The sequence below is a fragment of the Monocercomonoides exilis genome, assembly GCF_001643675.1.
Source record: "Monocercomonoides exilis strain PA203 chromosome Unknown scaffold37-1059404, whole genome shotgun sequence".
NCBI classification, from domain to species: domain Eukaryota; phylum Preaxostyla; order Oxymonadida; family Polymastigidae; genus Monocercomonoides; species Monocercomonoides exilis.
The window spans coordinates 12,091-32,034 of NW_027150582.1; the positions used below are offsets into that span (position 1 = coordinate 12,091).

The 19,944-nt window shown below is 38.7% G+C and overlaps 6 protein-coding genes across 6 annotated transcripts; 3 read left to right on the plus strand and 3 right to left on the minus strand.

Annotated features, from left to right (window-relative positions):
• Positions 1 to 2,085: 2,085 nt before the first annotated feature.
• Positions 2,086 to 2,940, minus strand: MONOS_17914 (uncharacterized protein). Its single transcript, XM_067870882.1, has 2 exons — positions 2,428 to 2,940; positions 2,086 to 2,305 (listed from the first exon to the last, which is right to left on the minus strand). Exon 1 carries the CDS (start codon positions 2,852 to 2,854, stop codon positions 2,507 to 2,509), a length of 348 nt encoding a protein of 115 aa, XP_067723326.1. The 5' UTR covers positions 2,855 to 2,940; the 3' UTR covers positions 2,086 to 2,305; positions 2,428 to 2,506.
• Positions 2,941 to 6,290: 3,350 nt separating this feature from the next.
• On the plus strand, positions 6,291 to 7,217 carry MONOS_12723 (uncharacterized protein; the record flags this gene model as incomplete). Its single annotated transcript, XM_067865367.1, has 1 exon — positions 6,291 to 7,217. The coding sequence occupies one exon, from the start codon at positions 6,291 to 6,293 to the stop codon at positions 7,215 to 7,217; it is 927 nt and encodes a 308-aa protein (XP_067723327.1).
• Positions 7,218 to 7,594: 377 nt separating this feature from the next.
• MONOS_12724 (uncharacterized protein) lies at positions 7,595 to 9,340 on the plus strand (the record flags this gene model as incomplete). The annotated part of the gene is made up of 1 exon (XM_067865368.1): positions 7,595 to 9,340. One exon carries the CDS (start codon positions 7,595 to 7,597, stop codon positions 9,338 to 9,340), a length of 1,746 nt encoding a protein of 581 aa, XP_067723328.1.
• A 54-nt stretch (positions 9,341 to 9,394) lies between these two features.
• MONOS_12725 (uncharacterized protein) lies at positions 9,395 to 10,354 on the plus strand (the record flags this gene model as incomplete). The annotated part of the gene is made up of 2 exons (XM_067865369.1): positions 9,395 to 9,610; positions 9,968 to 10,354. The coding sequence occupies 2 exons, from the start codon at positions 9,395 to 9,397 to the stop codon at positions 10,352 to 10,354; spliced, it is 603 nt and encodes a 200-aa protein (XP_067723329.1).
• Positions 10,355 to 13,227: 2,873 nt separating this feature from the next.
• On the minus strand, positions 13,228 to 13,890 carry MONOS_12726 (uncharacterized protein; the record flags this gene model as incomplete). The annotated part of the gene is made up of 2 exons (XM_067865370.1): positions 13,228 to 13,708; positions 13,841 to 13,890. The coding sequence occupies 2 exons, from the start codon at positions 13,888 to 13,890 to the stop codon at positions 13,228 to 13,230; spliced, it is 531 nt and encodes a 176-aa protein (XP_067723330.1).
• A 3,212-nt stretch (positions 13,891 to 17,102) lies between these two features.
• MONOS_12727 (uncharacterized protein) lies at positions 17,103 to 19,906 on the minus strand (the record flags this gene model as incomplete). The annotated part of the gene is made up of 10 exons (XM_067865371.1): positions 17,103 to 17,600; positions 17,679 to 17,887; positions 18,009 to 18,492; positions 18,650 to 18,748; positions 18,827 to 19,026; positions 19,109 to 19,484; positions 19,543 to 19,600; positions 19,649 to 19,705; positions 19,764 to 19,824; positions 19,877 to 19,906. 10 exons carry the CDS (start codon positions 19,904 to 19,906, stop codon positions 17,360 to 17,362), a joined length of 1,815 nt encoding a protein of 604 aa, XP_067723331.1. The 3' UTR covers positions 17,103 to 17,359.
• Between the last annotated feature and the right edge of the window lie 38 nt (positions 19,907 to 19,944).

Here is a 19,944-nt window from a genome sequence, read left to right on the forward strand (position 1 = left end):
AAAAAAGAAAGAAAAGAAAGAAAAGAAAAGGCAAACCTCTTTTAACAAATGAAGAAATCAGAGATGCCAGCGTAGATCGCAGCACCGAGTTCTCATCCCCAATACACCCCAACACTTGTCGAAAAACTTCATTTTTCATTTCTTCTGAAAAATGATAATTCTTATCTTCAACAACTTGTTTCAAGAAAGTGACCGCGTACTGCCGGTGGTAGAACACCAGTGACTTGTCGCAAATAACCGCCGCAAGATACACCGGGTAGTTCGGCACAGCCTTCGCGTATTCTTTCAGTTTCTAAATCCCAAATCATTGTTCACATCAACAAACATCTCAACAATCAGCCGGCACCACAAAAGCGGGCGCCAGCCTGTGTGCATACGCTCTCCGACGTGTTCACCAGCCCGTTCGCCTCCTTCGAGAAGTTCACCACCGTCTGCTTTATTTCTTCATAAGCCGAAGGATTTATCTGGCTCTTGCTGCGCAGCGACGCCCCAACCATTCACTCAAACAAAATCACACTCAAAAAAAGCATTTCTGAAAGCAACAAAAACGCAATACCATTCAACAAAATCGCTCAGAAAAGCTGATTTCCAAATGAAAATTACAAATTATAAATGCTTCGATCATCCACTTTTTCAACATCAACAAAGCAAAATCCAAAAATAATATTTTTTCATTGTTATATGTGTTTTTTCTCTCCAAAAAAAAAAAATATTCAAAGAGAGAATTTGCCAATCCTTTCCTGTGAAAGATTATTGTTTTGATGAAAACTATATTTCTTTTTTTTTTCTGTTTAAAATTTGATATTGTTTCAGAAAACGCAAAAATTCAATGAAAAACAGCGAGAAAGAATTGATGAATGCAAGTGATTTCAAAGAATCTTCCACTGTTTTCTCAAAGGAATTGTTCATTGGTTCTGTTTTTATAACTGAAGAAATGAAAATGTCAATGGGGAATGTGTTTGTGTTGAAAAACATGAGAATGGAACGGAGGGGGAAAAAGTTAGAAAGCATTCCTTTGGAGACGATTTGAGAAGATGGTTGAAGAAAAGGAATGTGAAAAGGAAGAAAACAACAAAAAGTCGCTTGTTTGTCTTTTGAGAATGTCTTCTTCGATTCCATTCCAGATGCTTCTGCATCTCAAAAAGACTGGCTCATAATAGCGCATCCTTCCAAAAAAGGAAACAAAATTGGCATGACTGTGGATGACAAACTCGCTAAAAAGCAAAACAAATGCATTTTTTTATTTCTTGACAGCTGTTTATCAGCTCTTCAAGATTGTTGAAAGGTTGGTGCTTTGGAGCTGATTGAAAAAGCTATTTATCCACATGGCCAGTTCCAATTCCACAACAAAACGATTCCAGATGTCAAGTTGTTTTGTTTCGACTCATTGTGTCATTTTCAGCTGAACTGAAAAGAACACAAAAATGAAGAATGAGGTACTTTTTGTTGATTGTTTTCATTTTTCAAATGAAATGAAATTCCGCTCAGGGAAAAAAAAATAAAATAAAAAACGGACGATTCAGAAGGGAAACATGCTGAAATGGCAAAAGTAAATTGCTTTCCGAAGCAACCAAAATTATCTGGAGAAACTCTTCAAAAGAATTTGATTATCTCGACTTGAACAGAAAAAGCTCAAAAAAGCATCCTCAAATCCTTCCTCCTCCAGATTCTCAAACAGATCCTTCTTCGCAATCTTTCTTTTCTCTTCGTCACTTTGTTCCTTTGGAGTCGCACTCAAACTCTCAAAAATGTCACAAATTGTTTTTGTGCATTTCTCTTTCATTCCGATTCTTATTGTTGATTGCTGCATTTCTTGGAGAAAGACATCGACTGCTCCACCTTTCAGCAGATCGCCCACGTATCCAGCATCTTTGCTCACCATGTATCGAAATAGCCCAAAGCATTCGCTGAACACTTCTCGGCAGCTTTCCTTTGCTGAAGTGATTGTTTTTGCCACACAACGAACAAATTCAGCACATTCAGCACAGTGCATCCTGCTGTTCGAAAAGAAAGACCAAAGCGTGCCAAACCACCTCCGAATCATCCTCACCTCTTTCCTCTTTTTCACTCTTCTTTCTGTTTTCTCCCAATCGACTCCATTCTTCAGTTCTTCCAGCTCTCTTGCTGCCTCCCCTCATCAAATCCAGCTCCTTCACAATCACTTTTTCCAGTTCTCTCTCTTTTCCAATTCTCTTCACAAAAACAGCCAGGCCGATTGTGATGCAAGATGGGTGAGGTTGCGATGCTCTTCGTGGTATTCGATGATTTCTGCCATCTCGCTCACATATCTCTCTTTTTCAATGGGCTTATCAAAGTTTTCACAACAGATGGAGTTATCCATTTCACATATTTTTATTTTGAAAAAGAAAAGAAAAAGAAAGAAAGAAAAGAAAAAGAAAAGAAAAAGAAAAATCGGAATATTCATACCGCAAAATCAGGAATGCAACTCAAAGCCAGCAACGCCATCTCCACCTCTTTTTTGTCTTTTCCTCGCTTTCCTCCTTGCTCAGCGCAACTTCCAGAAGGCAGGGCTGGCAAACCAGAAGGAGTTCGGGCTCGAAAGAAAAATAAAACTGAAAAAGGGACAGGTGGCATTCGCAAACATCCACAAGCAGCTTTTTTGTTTTTTCTCTCGTTTTTTCTTTTCTTCCTCAACAGCCATCTTCGCAAGCCTTTTGCTCAGCTGCGATTCGTCGAAACCAAAAGATGCAATGCTCTCCATCATTTTACAGCGTCCCATCTGCTTCAACAACAAAATCGCCTTTTCCAAAGACAGTTCCTCATCTTCAATCATTTGGCCTATTTCGTTGAACATCTCCGCAGAATAGAGTGTTTCCAGATTCCGCTCATCCATTTCTGAAATGGCCTCATTCAGCACCTCGAGCACTTCGATTTCATCATCATCACAGCTGCTTTTCACCGAAGAAAAAATATCTGAAATAAAAAATGAATTAAAAAGAAAATGAAAAACACTGCCAAGTGAACAGCAAATAATGCTCAATGCAAATCTGGAAACTGGTCGGCCAAATGCATGTGCTCAATTTCCTTTTTTCTCCACCCTTCCAAAAAACGAAAAATAATGCTTTTTGTCAAAACAAGGAAAAAAATGGTTCAAATGAAAAAATAAAATAAACTGTTTCCATGGAATTTGTGAAATATTGACTATTCACTTTGTGAAAGAGAACATTGTGTTGGTTGATGATGAAATGAATTCTTTCAAAATGAAGAAATATTTGCTCAGTTGTTTCAGGATAAATCAGATGAAATTGCTGGTGAATCTTCAAAATGAATCAGACCATGTTTGTCAAAAAGAAGAAGAAAATCTTTTGAGCAGCATCTCGAAAATCCATTATTCCACAAATCTTGAGAGTTCGACCATTTTTGGTTCGACGAACATTGAAAATAAAAAGCAGCTGAGCAAACAGCATTTGAACACGAAAAGTCTCCCTTTTCTGCAGGTCCCTTCTTCTTTCTCCTCTCCTTATTTCTCTCCCCAAGCTCGCATCCACTTCCACCTTCGCTTCTGCCTCTGTCTTTCTCCCACTTCCTCCATAGACCTCCATTCAACAAGCTTGGAATCTCTGCTTTTATCAAATTCAAACATTCCATATTCCCCATCTCACAAGCAAGTTGGCCTTGGTTCTTCCAACTGCATTCTCAATCAGAATTCCAAATGGGCAGCCCCACACTCAGCATCCAAGAACATAACCATTTTTGGATCTTGAGAAAGAATGCTCAGTTTCATGATTTTCCCTTGTCAGCAGATAAATATTCACAAATGGCAATGTCTTGCTTGATTTTGTGCCTGTCGTTGTTTCACAGGATTCCGAAGCAAACAAATCACATGTGATGTTGGTGTGTTGTTTGGCCATTCTAACTGCTTTTCCTTTTTTCCTTTTTTTTTTTCTGATGAAATGAAATGAATATCAAAGCGGAAAACAGAAATGGAAGATTGAGATGGTTGTAGCAAATGAATGGAGCTTGCTGAACCCTTCAAAAACTGCTTCATAGCAGAGGCAAGGAAGACTCATAATAAGCACATGCAGTTGCGCTCTGCTCTTTTGAAAGAAGACACAGCAATCAGTGGAAGCACAGAAGGCGTTGAAAAACAGAAAATCAATTTTATTTCCTGAAAGCGAGTCAACAACGGAGCAGTTGCATCGCTGTGCAACCTCAAACAAGAAGCACTTCTTCTCCAAACTGATATTAATTTTTTTTCAAAAGAACACACATTTCCCTTCTTTTTGTAAAAGCAGAAGATTGTTCAATCCCTTTTGCGATTAACTCCCTTTTCACATGCTTCCCAGCGCTTTTTTTCTCCTTCTGCCTTTTGTTCCCACCAAGCATCCTGCTTTTGATGCTGCCATCCGCTTTCATCATTCAAAAATATTTCTTCATTCATTTTTTACAGGAGCTGTCCAATTATTCGCATTCGTCTTTTTCCTCTTTGTCCAAATGCTTTTCTGCTGAATTTGTTTTTCAGCACCAGAATCTTTGAATGTCAAAAACATGCAATTCTTATCTGCTGATTGCCACTCCGCATTCAGCTCTCCTGTGGTGCTCTGTTTCTCGAAGATAAGATTTCCTCATTCATAATATTCGGCACATTCTCTGATTTTGTGAGGATGAAAACCGTGGAGAAATACCATGATGAAAAAGGGCAATAAAAAAAATTCAAACAAAAAGTGATGGAAGTTCGCTGTTTCAGAAAAAGAATATTATTTGCGGTTCATATTTGAAAATCTTCTCACAAAAACTTCCTTCTTTTCATTTTTATTCTTATTATTTTTTTCAACCTCTGCATCATATAATACTTCTTATTCTGCGAGGAATGTTCATTTGGCTTTTCTCAGATCTTGTTGATCTAATATTTCCGTCTTCCGCACACCATAATTTAAAGCAGCCATAACATTTTCTATCAAAAGACAAAGCGTTGATTTATCTCTTGAATTGCAAGCCAGAAATGCTTATGGACAAAAGAATTGTGTGGATGCTGCGAATATTTATTTTTCATCTATTTTGTCACATTAAACGTGTGCACAATCGATGTGAATGATAAATTGCGGATGCTATCTGGGTGGACCGCTTTGGCGAAATGCAGGGAATGAATGCCTGCCAAAAATTTGGTGGTTTGTGATCATAGTTATTTTCAGGATCATGATGATGGCGTTTCTTTCCTTTTTTCTTTGTTTTTGAAGAATTGTTATCCGAGCTGGAAAATTGCGATGAATTCGCAATAAAGCGAATCTATGAACGCAAGGAGCAGGTTTGCTCCTCAATAATGAGTTTGATCTTAAATTATGGGTGGTTTAAGATCAAACTTCGCTAACGAATTCACTTCTTGTTCAGACCATTGTCCGCAGCTGAAATGACGCTAGATCCTGTTAGTATGGCAGACAGCGACAGCGAGGAGAAGACCTTTGATCTTGTTCAAAGGCTCAAGAGAGTTGATAATTGGATCGATAAAGTGTCGAGGAGCAGAGAATGACTAAGTCACTCCGGAGCAGTAGGAATATTACCAATGAGAAAGACGAAGAGGGAACGGCCAAGAAGAAGATCTCTGACGAGATCAAGCGAATCTGAGTCCGAAACTAATTGTTCAGAAATGATCGCAAAGAAGAGACACAGACAGCGATTGAGGGGCAGTCGCGTATGTTACCAGACGAAGAGATGGGACGAAGAGGAAATCAGCGAGAGCGATTCCGGAAGAACAGAAAAGCGGGAAGAAGAGCAGGAAAGATCGGAAGACTTTTTGGGAATTTTCCCAGACGTATGGCTGACGCCCAGGAGGCAGGCGGGCGAACTGAAGAGATTTATGGAGTTTTGCAAGGCCGGATCGATTTGAATAAACGATGATATCTTAAACACGTTTATTCGAGAGACGGAAAAGAACTTTTTCACCAGACACACTGATGCGACTTTGAACGCCTTAGCGGTGACGGAGGTCACTGCTGAAGGAAGAAAGGACTTACCAGAAGCTGTCCGGGTTATGGAACTGTTCCAACCTGCTCTCGAATCGGGGTTTGAAGCTGCCAAGGCGATTGCAGCCCTCACAACAAGAGAATTGAGGAAGACACATTTAGAGGAAGAAGAGAAAGAGCGACTGAGGGGACTCTTCTGCTCATATGCACTGATTGTAGACTGTATCAGCCGGATTAATCTACTAAAATTTATACCACAGTCAAACTGGGAGAATGTGAAGTGTTTCCGTGAAGGGGGAACGTCCAAGGACGTCCCAGAGAGCCTGAGGAGGTTGGTGGAGAGTACCAGCTTTTTTCGTCCAGAGGGGGATGCTCCAGGGTACGGAGCATCCCCCTCTTCTCCCACAGCCTTCGGCCTTGTCGCAGCCAGGATCGGACGCTCAAGGAGGTACAGCACAGGCAGGAACGCTCAGGGCTTCGCTTACAGACAGCTCCAAAAGCATGGCTTCGATGCGAGCTTCACGAATTTCAAAGAAAGAAGGAGATCAACACCTCCCCTACCACAGGATGCCCCAGCATCACTGGAAGACCAGTCCCTACTACGGGACCATTAATACCGGCTCCCCCAAGAACCCAAGGAGGGACAGCTGTGGATTCGACTCTCGGAACGAGCTAGTGGTCGCAGGAGGAAGGAGGAGGAGAGGAGAGAGAGAAGAGAGAGCTGCGCTTTGCCGCGAGACCGAGAAGAGAGAGAGAATCAAATTGCAGCGAAATGGATATACAACGAGAAACCGTAGTTACGGGCGAGATGCGATCAGAGACGGAAGTACAGGAACAACACGTGAACATCGGAGAGGTTGCGAGCTCGTTAGGCCAAAAAAGAGAGAGAGAACAAGAAACCACAGGGGATCATGTGATGGAGAGACTGAGAGAAGATGTGCGACACGAGGCAACGAGAACAGAAGGAGACTCCGCATATCCCCGAGTGACGGGACAGATGAGCGAGAGGAGGAACGAGAAGATAGTTTGGAGAGCTTCTGGGACTGTTATCGAGTCCCCAATTTGGAGCGCCCTGGAGGTGAGCTCGAAGACAGCTATTGTAGATACTCTCGAAGGAGAAGGAAATACACAGATACAGTTTGGCCACAAGACGCCTGGAGTGAAGGAGAGTATAGCGATTGGTCCACCGAGGGAGCCATTGCATGGGAGACTAGTGAACAGATTGAACGAGTGAAGAAGATTGGGGGAGACAAACAAGTGAGCCGTGGTATAAGAGCTCGGTGGAGAAGCCCCTAGCCTCCAAGCTCACTCGAGGAGAGAAAACACAGACTGGAATTTTGTGGAGCGATGGAGATGATGAGGAATTATTTATCCCTCTTGGAGGAGGAATTGAAGGACGGAGTGGTGATACCCTAGAAGGAGTCGGAGGTGAAGTGGTTCAACCCGACATACATGGTGATAAAGAAGAACGGGAAGAGGAGAAAGATTCTGGATTGCAGGGCGCATAATGAGGAAGTACAGAGAAAATACTTCAAGATGGATTCCCAGGAGACAGTGGTGGAACTCCTGGAGGAAAACGATTGGATGACCACTCTGGATGTATTGAGTGTATACCAGCATGTCAAGGTGGACGAACAATTCAGTCCTCACATGTGCTTCAGTTTTCAGAATCAATGTCACTCTTACGTAGGGATGCCATTTGGAGCGAAGGATGCTCACAGAATATTCACAAAAATAATGAGAAAGGCAGTTTCATATGTCAGAGAACAGTGGAAGGTGAAGCTTGTAATATACCTGGACGACATACTCCTCATGCACCCAGACAGGGATTCACTGAGATTAATCACACAAGAAATTGCCCAGATCTTGAGGAGTCTGGGCTGGATATTGTCGGAAGAGAAATTGAAGTTGGAACCCACAAGGAGCGTGGAGTTTCTGGGATGGTTGTGGAACTCAGAGAAGATGGAAGTGACGCTCCAAGAGAGGAAGAGAGTGCTGCTCCTGGAGGATGTGCGAACCTGGATAGCACATGCAAAGAAAAGGAGGAGACAAAGGACGAGGGATTTAGCAGCACTCCTCGGGAGGTTGAATTTTGTGAGGTTACAACACCCACCAGCCAGTTTGTGGATGAAGCGAATGCAATACATACTGAGGCAGGCAATAGCCCGCGGGGGCTGGAAGGGGACGGTAATAGCCAACCCAATGCTGTTGGGAGAATTAACACATTGGAGAAAGACCCTGCAAGAGAACAGACCAAGGAGTCTGAGGAGAAGAGCAAAGCCAGCAGAACTAACAACGAACGCCTCAGAGCTTGGATGGGGTGCAGTGTTAACAATTCCGAGAGAGAACAAAAAGTAGAAGATATATATTCACGGAAGTTGGACACTCCAGGAGAGTGCGTTAGCGATAAAAGAGAAGGAGTCCAGAGCAGTGTTGAGGACACAAGAGAGAAAGGGAGCATGGCTGCAACAACAGAAGATAGATCATATTCGTCTGAAGACAGGCAACATGTCCACGAGATGGACGATCCAGAAGAAAAGGGGAGCGCCATCGCTCATTCCAACACTGAGAGCATTAGAGAAGAAATTGAACAGCCTGGACATTACGATACAGACGGAACATCTCCCGGGAGAACAAAATACGGAAGCAGACGCACTCAGCCGGATAACGAGAAAGCCGGACTATGCACTGAGGGGGGAGAAAGTCGCAGAGATATTTCAAATTGTCGCACCGAAAACACCAGATATTATTTCAGAACCGATTGCGCCGGTGCCCAGAGAAAGTATTTGGAGACGATCCTCTCTGAGAAGGAGGAGAGAGAGAGCAATGCCAGAAGACGAGATAGCGCTAGTCCACCAGTTCCTGAGAAACATTGGACGGGTGTTGAAGGAGAAGATGAACGAAGCTCAGAGGGAACTAACGATTCTTATTCTTCCAGCCTGGTGGGGGCAGACCTGGACCCCGCTGCTGCAGCCTGGGCATTCGATAAAGACCCTGGGGTCCTTTCAGGAGCGCATGATACCGGAAGCGAAGATGAGAAGGGAAGGCTGGAAATTACCCCCAGGAGAGGTGATATCCGTCACACTGGAGAAGAGAATATACAAGGAAGAGACCTCTTCTTAACATGGGGAGAATATGTGGGAGCAAGAGATATTGCAGCAGCAATACAAAAAAATCAGAAGAGTGAAAGAGATGTATGGAGAGCGCTGCGAAGATTAAAGCAACTCCTGGATGGGGAAAGCATGGATGACACTGATCCCCTCACAAATAAAGATGCAAAGCGGATTATGGCAGAGTTCACCGAAACACTCTCGAATACGAACCTCTCAAACGGAGTGATTCATCAGACAGTTCGGAGAGTGCTGGATTCTATTAATTTCTTCAGAGAGATTAAGATTGATGGGAAGGATATAAATTAACTTTAAAGTACTTATGTACGAGAGAAGAAGAGGACGGGCAAACGATATAAATCAATGTGGGATCTTGCAATTATTACTGAATGGGCAGAAGTCACCAACGATATGACAGACCCACGAACACTCCAGATGAGAGCCCTCATCCTCACTCTGATCTTCGGAGCTTTAATGCCAGCAGAACAGGAAAGAATGAGAAGTGACACAGCTTTATTTAAGGACGAGTTAGTCCAGACACAAGTACAAACAAAAACATCAGGGGGAGAGACGGTTAAGGTTATTATAAATAAACATCCAAACCCACGTATCGATGCAGTTGTTGCGCTCCAACGTTGGATGGATTATTCAAAGACGACTTTAAAAGATGAGCATGTGTTGTTCGATATTGGTGATAATCAACCTGCAAATATACAGAGAATCAAAAAGGAATAAGTAGCTGTCCTGAGAGAGAACGGAATACCTGAAGCATTCACCGCGTTCTCCATAAGACATGCAGTGATAACACACTGAGCTAGACGAGAAGGAGCGGACTGAAAGGCAATCAATACATACGCGAGATGGGAGTCAGGTTCGAGAGTGGTCCAGGAGGATAACACCGTGTTACCGGTTCAAGATACAAAATGGATCCTGCAGACAATCGGAGGCCCAGCACCCCTTGCGGAAAAGGGAGACAAGTCGGAGAAGGACAGTGATAGAAAAAATACAAGAAATGAGAAAACAATACCAGGAATAAAGGAATATACAGGAGAAAGTTTACAAGATGGAGGAGAAGTGGAAGTGAGCAAGAGGAAGAGATCGAAGAGACGAGGGCCAATTCGAGAGAGGAGGTCGCAGCTTGAGAACGATATAACACAACCCCCCAAAGGTGACGAGACATCCCCCATAATTCCCCGCAGCATAATGGAGCTGACGGAGGGTAGACAGACTGCCTCACAGAAAAAGTTTGAAACTGATCGGAAGAAACGCGTAGAGAGAAGCATAGGACAAATTGCCAGGTCCGCTCAAGTGTCGAAGACCTGATCAAGAACACCCCGAGAACATTCCAAGAGAGGGAGGGAGTAGAGACAGGGTCCTCACCTTCGTCCACAGTCCCTCTGTTCATCCGCCGCACGAGAAAGTGCAAGGCAGGAGGGTTAAAGATCAGGGGAGAAAAGAGAACGAGGGGTTTCAGGACTCATTATCGTGGAGCAAACCTGCTACTTGCGTTCAAAGATTAGCTTTATTGCGAATTGATAGAACTCAGTGAGACAGGATTTGCTCTGAAATAATACGAACGCGGATGGAGAGACTCAGAGAGGCTGGGTGCGTAAGAGAGAGAAACATATTAGGAATATGACGAGGAAAAGGGCGAGACAGCAGAGGAGAGAAGAAAGGAAAAACCGTCCAGAAAGATATAGCGCACCTTTAACCTGTATTGAGAAACAGGGAATGAAGAAAAAGTTTTAAGCATGAGCCAACTCCAATATATAATGTTATTAAGTTGCAAAGAGAAGAGTCAGATAGATTCACACAGCATGTGGTGAGTGGTTAAGCTCTACTGAATCAGCAGAAGAGCGAAAGGCAGAGCACATCACACGCAGTTTTCGATTCCACGCCTCGCGGAAGCTAGAGTGGTTTTTCTTTCTGCTCCGTTTTTAGCTTTCGCCTCACCGGATCCCTGCACGGACTGCAGGAGACAGCTCCGAGGGGCAATGTCACCTGTCCTCTGGTCTTCGTTACCAAGGCGAAAAGGCGAAGTCGGTAGTGAAGTGAAGCGGACAATGCATTATTTCATTTTTCAATTATTAATGTTATTGTTTTGTATTTTATTTCGCCCTTTTTTCCACGTCATTTTGGGGAGGGAGAAGTTCTCACTTAAACCATCCATAATTCAAGATCAAACTCATTATTTCGGAGCAAATCCTGTCTCACTGCGTTCTATCAATAATAACTTCAAAAACGAAACATATTTGCTCACATATAATTATTTCTAATGCAACTCAAAGCCAGTAAAGCCATTTCCGCTTCTTTCTGAGTCTCCTCGTTTCCCTCTTTCTTCGAGGCAACCTTCAGAAGGCAAGGCACATAAATTGAATGAAATTCTGAAGAAATTTGTCCTTAAAGCAAAAGATGGCACTCGCAAAGATCTATCAAAAACTTTTCATTCATTTCTTCTTTCTTCTTCTCTTCGTCAATTATCATCTTTTGAAATCTTCCGCTCAGCGAAGAACTATCAAAGAATAGGTTCCTGACATTTTTCAGCGCTTTGCAATATCGCACGGACTTCAACAACAAAATTGCGTTTCTCCATGGCAATTTCTCTTCTCCAATCATTTTGTCTATTTTATTACACATTCTTTCTGTGAAAATTGATATGAATTCTTTTTTTTCATTTCATTAACTATTTCATTCATTTCCTCTATTTTCTGCATTTGTTCATCTTCTCTGCAACCCTCCAGTTCACAAAACAATTCTGCAAAGGGTATGCAAAAATACAAAACTTATGTTCAGAATGGTTCAATCCAAAAAAAATGGCAAACTTGAAAACTTCTCGGTTTTGGTCATAATACGAATTCTTTCTTCATATTTATCGTTATCACATTTTCTTATTCCGCTTGTTGCAAAATGTTTTCAAAAATTGTGGAAAAGCCTTGTAAATAACAAAATGAAAAATAAAAACAAACATAATTGATTATCTTGCAGTACATAAATGATCGCAATACAAATGGTTTTGTTTTTGCTAAAATAAAAGAAATGCAAAAGAAAGTGGATAGAAATTTCAAGGATTGGCTGAATGAAGCCACAAAATGGAAATATTTTATTTCTTTTTGATCATAACCAACAGTTTATTTTCTGAATTATGTTTTTTTGTTTGAAACAAAAGTATTCTTATTTATCATGAATAGCATATTTCTAATTTATGAATGGAATAAATTGCAAACACTTGAGCTAGAGAAAATGAAATCTTGGGATTGAAGCAGTGAATGAAAGATTTTTCTCATTTTTTTGTGATGAAGAATGAGTCAAAAACCAAAAACAGATGAAACTTAAAGGAAAAGCATGTTTTGTGAATTGTTGCATTTAAAGTCATTTATCAATGGACCGTTGGGTTATGAAAGATGAAAAGAAATGAAATTCTGAAAAACAACATAGATCGATAAAAGGACATGAATATAAACATGGAAAACATGAATTCTGAGTGGCGGAAGATCAAGGTTTAATGCTTTTATTTCCAAATAATCACGTATCTTGAAGAAAAGCATGAAGTCCAGCACCAACAGAAAAGATGAAGATCCCCTTGTTTTGTGAGAGTGAAACATAAAAAGAAATATGTTCATTTCATTGAACGATATTGAAAGATTTGTGCATTCAAGGCCATATTCTTTCGACTGAAATGAGATTTGGAGAAAAAAGAAAAGAAGATAAGGAGGAGGAGAAAATAAGAAGAAACGATTATTGAAAAAAAGATGACGAAAAACTGGCAAATAATGAAGATGGATATGATTAATACATTTCAAAGAAATTTGTTTAATTGAAAATGGAAAAATGGAAATTGAAAGGGAAGTTTTTAAGAAAACTGAACAAATATTGGAAACAACATTGTTTTTCGAGTTTATTGATCTGATGGGAAGGGGGGGGGGGATTAATCTAAAAAAAATTATTTTATTCCTCTCTTTTCATATAAAATGCACTGATAAATCAGATTTTTTTAATGCATTTTTGTTCGATTCTTACAAAATCTTTTCTTCCAACAAAAAGACAAATCAATAAATTGATCATTTTATCTACGATGCAATTATTCTGCTTCTTCTACACCTTCCTCTTCCTTTTCTTCATTTTCTTCTCTTTCCTCTCAATCATCCACAGCACTTGCGACTAATACTTCGGACATATCGACTGTAACGATGATTGTATTATGCATGTAGGAAACAGCAGTTGCGGTGATGGATGATATCGAGAGATGGCTTCGTTGATTGTTGTATTTGAAGAATGTGATGTGCATTGAAGGAACATACTACGGGGTTATGTTGTGGCGCATCGGGTGATGTTATAAAGGAAGTTGTGTGTGCGTAAGATGTGGTGCTTTCAGCGATGCTTTCGGTTCCGCTGGTAGCACCGCTTCCTTCGCTTGCAGCGTCTGTGGGAACGAAATCGGGGAGCAAGCGGATCTTTGCGGAAGCAGATGTGAATGCGTTCCCGTCAATCGACGATCTGTTTGACCTGTAGCTGCAGCTCTGGAGATCGCAACAGTCGAGGCGTGTGATGGTGAAGCTGGGTGATGACATGACAGGGCGAGGGGTTGTAGTGTGCGAAGGGGGTGAGATTGTGGAGAAGACGTTGGAGTTGGTGGAGTTGAGGATGGAGGATGTGGTTTTGTCACCAGCTGCGATTGGCCTGGCAGTACAGGAGGAGCGAGAAAAGGCAAAGTTAAATGTGAAGAAGGTGAAGAAGAAGAAGGACGTGGTACAAAAAGATAACAGGCTCATTCTGAATTCTTGGAACAGTTGTTGCATGATGAGCACAAACATATACTGCTCCTGAGTCAAATCTTTGAATCGCAAAGATACAGCCTTCATGTAGCTTAACTCTTTCGGTATAAATTTCATCAAATATACAACTTCTTTGCATTGACTTATCTCAAGCACATTTGATGTTGAACCAATCTGTTCCAGTTTGAAATTTGTGATATTGATCTCATCTCCATTCAGCAAAAATGAAATCTTCTTGAATGAAAGGAACGATATAGAACAGTTGTCAACATGAAGAATTCCATTTTCAATGTTAAACAATGTTGAATTGAGAACAACAGATTCAATGTCTGATTCCAAAATCGAAGAAAAGTCAATAGATGAAAGAGAAAGCCGTCCACTTGTTTCATGAATGATTGAACTTCCAGAATATGAAAATGATTGATCAAAGTTGAATTTCAATGTTTCAATTCGAATATTCTCTGTGGTTGTGAAAAGACTTACCTCTTAACCAGCAATTGTTGAGTTCAAATGAACCAAAGCAGCTGAGGGAGATTGCAATGAGCGAATGGTTAAATCATGCACATCACATTCCCCATTGATGATCGTCTCCTTTGAGATTAACAGCAGCGAAAAGCGTGATGGAATGATGTGTTGCACTCCCACATCCAATGATCCACAAAACAAGATGAACTCTCCACATTGCTTTCTATCTCTGCAGTTGCCTGTTGCAAAAGATACAAATATCTTCTCGCTCTGGAATTTCACAACCCTCAGCAGAAGATCTTCTTACCCCACAAATAAGTCTTCTGTGCAGCCCCATATCACACTCTTTCACAAATGAAGTTTTTCAAGTTTATCAAAAATTTTGAATAGAGTGATTTATAAAACCGAACTTTTTAAAAACCCGGACTTTTTTTTAATAATGAGTTGATTTTTCCCACTTTTAATATTTTTTATATTGTTTTCAGTATATAAGGAAAAATCAGCAGTCAGAAATTAAGATTAAATTGCAATTCCTAATCTCTGATAAGTGTGGGGGTTTGCTCCTCTATCTCTGATTAGTGCCTCCCCTGAGGAGATTAGGTAATAACAAATGGGCTGTCTAAGTTAAAGTAAAATCGAAAATATTTTTTTTTTTTGATTTTTTTCATTTCAAATATTATTTTTTAATTAAAATGAAAAAAAGATCATTACCAGAATATTTTTTTAATGAGTATTGTTAAAAACTTTAAAGAACGTGGATTGTTAATTCTTCGAGAAAAAATGATGTCATTTGAATACCGAAGAATTGAAAATCGATTAGAACACATGGAGCGGATAGTTGTTGATGGACATGCTCGAATCGTTTGTGCAATAAATACCAAAGAGTTCTCTCGTTCAGCAGTAATCAGAGCAGTTTCAGCAGTTGAAAGCGGCAGAGCTGTTGGAAAATCTGGCAGGTCAGAACTATTCAAAGAAGAAGACATAGACATTATTGTTGGAGTTATAAAAATCTAAAGCTTATCCGGAACAATATAAAATGCCAAGAGAACAAGAGAATTAGTTCGATTACACATTTATATATCTTTCATATTTAATATTAAATTATTTCGGATGGAATCCGTCCTTTCCGATAAAAAAAGACGATCAGAAACAGAAGTTGATAAAAACGCCAGTGTGTCCAAAGCATATCCATATCTATTTGCAAAAAGGAATTCAGAGCTCAAAACCTCCATGCCAAAAAATGTGGATATCCAACGTCTTTCTGTATCCAACCAACAAGCTCTTCTTCCTTTCTACGAGCTTCTTCAAAATCTTCACAATTCACATCATTATTCACCTTCCTTGATCTTTAACGCCGATGAATCTTCGCTCCGCCTATCTTATTCCTTCAAAACCCTTGCGATTCACCCTTCAGGAGTTCCAGCTGTATTTCATGCAACACCCACAAACATGCCAAATGCCACTTTGGTTGTCGCAGCTGCTGCAGATAGACATTCTCTCAAAAGCGTTGTATTGTGGCCATGTCACAAATTACCAAAGGAAATGCGAGTTCTTCGAAGCGCATTCATTGATGTTTGGGATAACAACGATGGATGGATGACGGAAAGCATATTTCAAAGATACGTAGAAGAGGTTTTATTAACTGGAATCATCGAAATAAGGAAAATATTAATGAAAACCAACGAGATATGTCTTCTTTTTTTGGATTCTCATTATTCTCGGGCTCAGCCAGATGTCTGGTAGAAATTTGCTGATAACAACATTGACGTCGTCACTTTTATTCCTCACAGTTCACACATCACACAACCTCTTGATCGTGGTGTGTTTGCTGTCTTCAAAAAATGCATCAACTCTCTGTTCTCTGTGCCTTCGGATTCTTCCATTTCTCTCTGATGTGAGGCCATCTCTGACATTTTTCCACAAACTCTTCAGACAACATTGCATCCAACAACTGTTGTTTCTTCGTTCAAAAGAAGCGGCGTGCTTTCAAACGAGTGACATTCAGAATTATCAACACTTCCAAAGGAACCTTCGGTAACACTGAAAAAGAGAACACACAGGTTTGATTTTTTTGGAAAAATTATAACTGAAAAAAAATTTCTTGAAGAATGGAAAAAAGAAAAGAAAATGAAAGAAGATAAGAAAAGAAAACATAATAATGATGAAAAAGAAGAAAAAATACTTTTCGCTGCTGAAAAGCCCAAAAAAAGAAGATTTTATAAATCCCACATTTTGAATGATGATATTTTGGATGATGAATCAAAGCAGAAAAATTCCAGAAAAATTGAAAAAAGAGAACTTGTTGATTACGTTTATTATTGATCATTTCAATTTTCAAAATTTAAACATGATTGCTTGAAAAAAAAAATTATTTTTTTATTTCAAACAAAAATAAAAAAAAAGTTCGGGTTTATAAATCACCCTAAATTATTCGTTTTTCACATTTGTTTGTCACTAATAAAACTATCTCAGACAACCTTTTCCAACCTTTTTATCATCATAAAGAAAATAATTTAATTCAGATATTTTTACACTTTATTTCTCGATAAGCTTTCCAATAGAAAAAATATTTTTTATTTTTAATGAATATTCTCACTATTTTTTTTTGAATTATTCACAAATAATTGCAATGTCTCCAATGCAATGAACATAATAAAAAGATATTTAGATATGATTCATTTTTTGACATTATTTTTTTAATAAAAGCATTCTGAAGATGACGATTTCTTTAGATAACATCAAAACCTTTGTTTTTCAATTATTGAAAACTGTCACTCATGTTTATCTGACATAAAATATTGTTTCTCAATAAAAATATATAAAATAAAGATGAATTTTTCAAAAATTATTGTGAAATTTTGTGGAAAATGCCATAGTTTATTCCATTGAAATGATTAAAAAAGTGACAGAGAATAATTAAAACAATGCTTAAATGTTAATACAACACATCAAACGGTTTCTGAACAAGAAATAAATTTGCTAATAATTTCTTCTGATTACAATTACATCGATGTTTTTGAGTCTCAAATTCTGATCTTTGAAACGCATTCCAATTGTCTGAAAAAAAAATTATTTAGCCTTTTCAAAGGTCTCATTTTTTGGGTAACTGCCGCTGAATTTCCATCAATTTTTCGAACATTTCCTTCAATTGTGCTTCTTTGCTTGATACATCATCAAATTTCTTCTTAACAGAGCATATTTCTTTTTTGTATCTCTCTTCCACCTCTTCAATTTCTTGTTCATTATCTTTTATTTGCTTGGTCAATTGTTTAATTCGCTGCTTCAATTGATTCTGCGCTTTCGTTAACGATTGATTATCATAAGAAAGCACTCTTGAAACAAATCCAACAGAAATTAAAAACATTCAATAAAATCTAACCAGTTTCAAAAAAAAATATCAAAAATCACACCTCTCTCTTTGCTGCACATCATCAAGGGATTTTGTTAAAATTGCAATTCGTTCGTCTTTTTCCTTCAAAAGAGAAACCAGCGATGGCTCAGAGGTTGAACTTGAAGCAATGTTTGAAGTGCTTCGGAAGACAGGCGCAATTGAATTCTTTTCCGAATCTAATACAGCAGACTGATATGATGATCCTTCAACAGGAGAAGTCCTTTGCAACTGCCAATAAATGAGAAAAGATAGTTTTTGTTTTATTGAATAAAAAAAAAATTTTTTTTTGGCAAAGACATATTAGTAACAATGATAATTAATAAATGTATCAAAAAATGCAAAAACATACTTGCTGCTTAATTTCTTCATTCCTTTTCAGAGTGACTTCCAATTCATCTCTCAATTTCTTGTTTTCATCTTCCAGAGCAAACAGCAGTCTGTCTTTTTCTTTTCCTTTTTCCTTCAGCTCTGTTATAATTATCAGCAGATGCGCAATATCAGCTTGTGACGTTGATAGGGCAGCCTCAGAAAACATCATTTTCTTGTCTTTCATTCGTTCGCTCTCTGCTTTTCCTTGGCTCGCTGCTTCTTTTCTTGCGTCCTTTTCCTCTCCCATCCTCTCATTTCTTTCATCGTCACTTCCTTTTCCTTTCAGTCTGCTGACTTCTCTGCTCAGAATGCTGGCTTTCTCTTTCTCTTTGTTGCACTCAACTTCACACACTTGCAGCTGCGCCTTAGCCGAAGCCAAGTCCATCGTCAGTTTCGCAATTTGCTCAGTCTGTTGAGTCAACTGCGAAACGATGCTGAGCGAATGAGTGCCATTCTGTCGCAATCTATAAATAAAAAAAAAAAAGAAAGAAAGAAAAGAAAAATAAAAACAAAACAATTAATAAATAAACAAAATAATTTTTAAAAATATTGTTAAAAATAAAACAATCAAAGAAAATATCAATTGAAAATACGAAGATTTCCTAAATAAACAAAGCATACTCGTTGTGAAGTGAGCTTATTGTCTTATTGAGTGAACTCTTCTCTGTTTTCAGCTGAATAATTTCCTCGTCTTTTTGCTGAAGTGCTTGCCGGCATTTGCTAAGTTTAAATCAACCACAACAAAATAATAAATAAAAAAACCAATACTGTTTTTTTAAAAAAAAATTGTTCACTAACCATATTTCTTCTTCCCATTCATCCTTTTTTCGTTTGAAAATTTCCGCTCTTTCTGTTTCCTTTTCTTTTGCTTCAATTCTCATTCTTTTGATCTCCTCGTCTTTTCTTTTGCTTTCTTCGCTATTTACTTCTGCCTTCTTTTCAGCCTCATTCAGCTGCATATGAAGTGAATCATTTTCCTCAAAAAGCTCTCCACATTTCTGTATGTTTATCCAAAAAGTTCACAAAAAAAAAAATAAAAATAAAAAACCAATATCATAGTGACCAACAACAGAATCAAACCGTCTTTAATTTTTCAACTCTTTCTTTTTCTTGTTTAATTCCTTTCTCAATTTGTTGAATATACTCTTTCTGCTTTGAAACTGTTGCTGTCTCATCTTCCATTCTTTCTTTTTCTTTCTTCTCTTGTTCTCGCTTCGTCTTCAATTCCATATTTGCTAATTCATCCTGAACGCAATCATACACTGCGCACTTCATCCAATCAACAAACGATAATGACGCAGATGGATCATCACGCAATGTGGAATATTCTTCCTTTGTTAACAAAAGTTTACTAAATTGTGGTTTCAACTTGATAAGATATTTCTCAAAAGAACTTTCTGTAACTTCATCATCTTTGTGAGATGTCATATTTGAAGATTGTGATTCAGTTGCTCGTCTGAATATTTTTGAAAAAAATACAAAAATCATCAATAATCTAATAAACTTTAACATACGATTCTAGCAGTGAAAGATAGCGTTCTTCTGCTTTCTCAACTTCTTCCTGAGATAAACCTTAACATCGGCATATATTTTTTTTAAAAAACTTTAAAAAAATCAAACTTAGTTGTTGCTCCAAGTCTGATATTCTTGCTTGAAGTCTTTTGACAAGAAAAGTATCTTTAAATAGATAAAGGATCATAAAAGTCATTTATTTATGTGAACTAAAATAAAATACCTGAGTTTTGAGGTGAATCATCAAATGTACTGACTTCTGTATCATCTAAATTTGAAACAGTCTTATCATTCGATTAACTTCAAAATTTTCATTAAACTACAAAAATGCGATACAGATAAAAACGATTCATCGTCTATTTCCATTTTCTATTAAAATAACTTTATATTTAATGAAAAAAATT

Excerpts from the sequence above, each read along its gene's own strand:
- MONOS_17914 (XM_067870882.1), bottom strand. The coding sequence starts at position 2,854 with ATGGATGAGCGGAATCTGGAAACACTCTATTCTGCGGAGATGTTCAAC.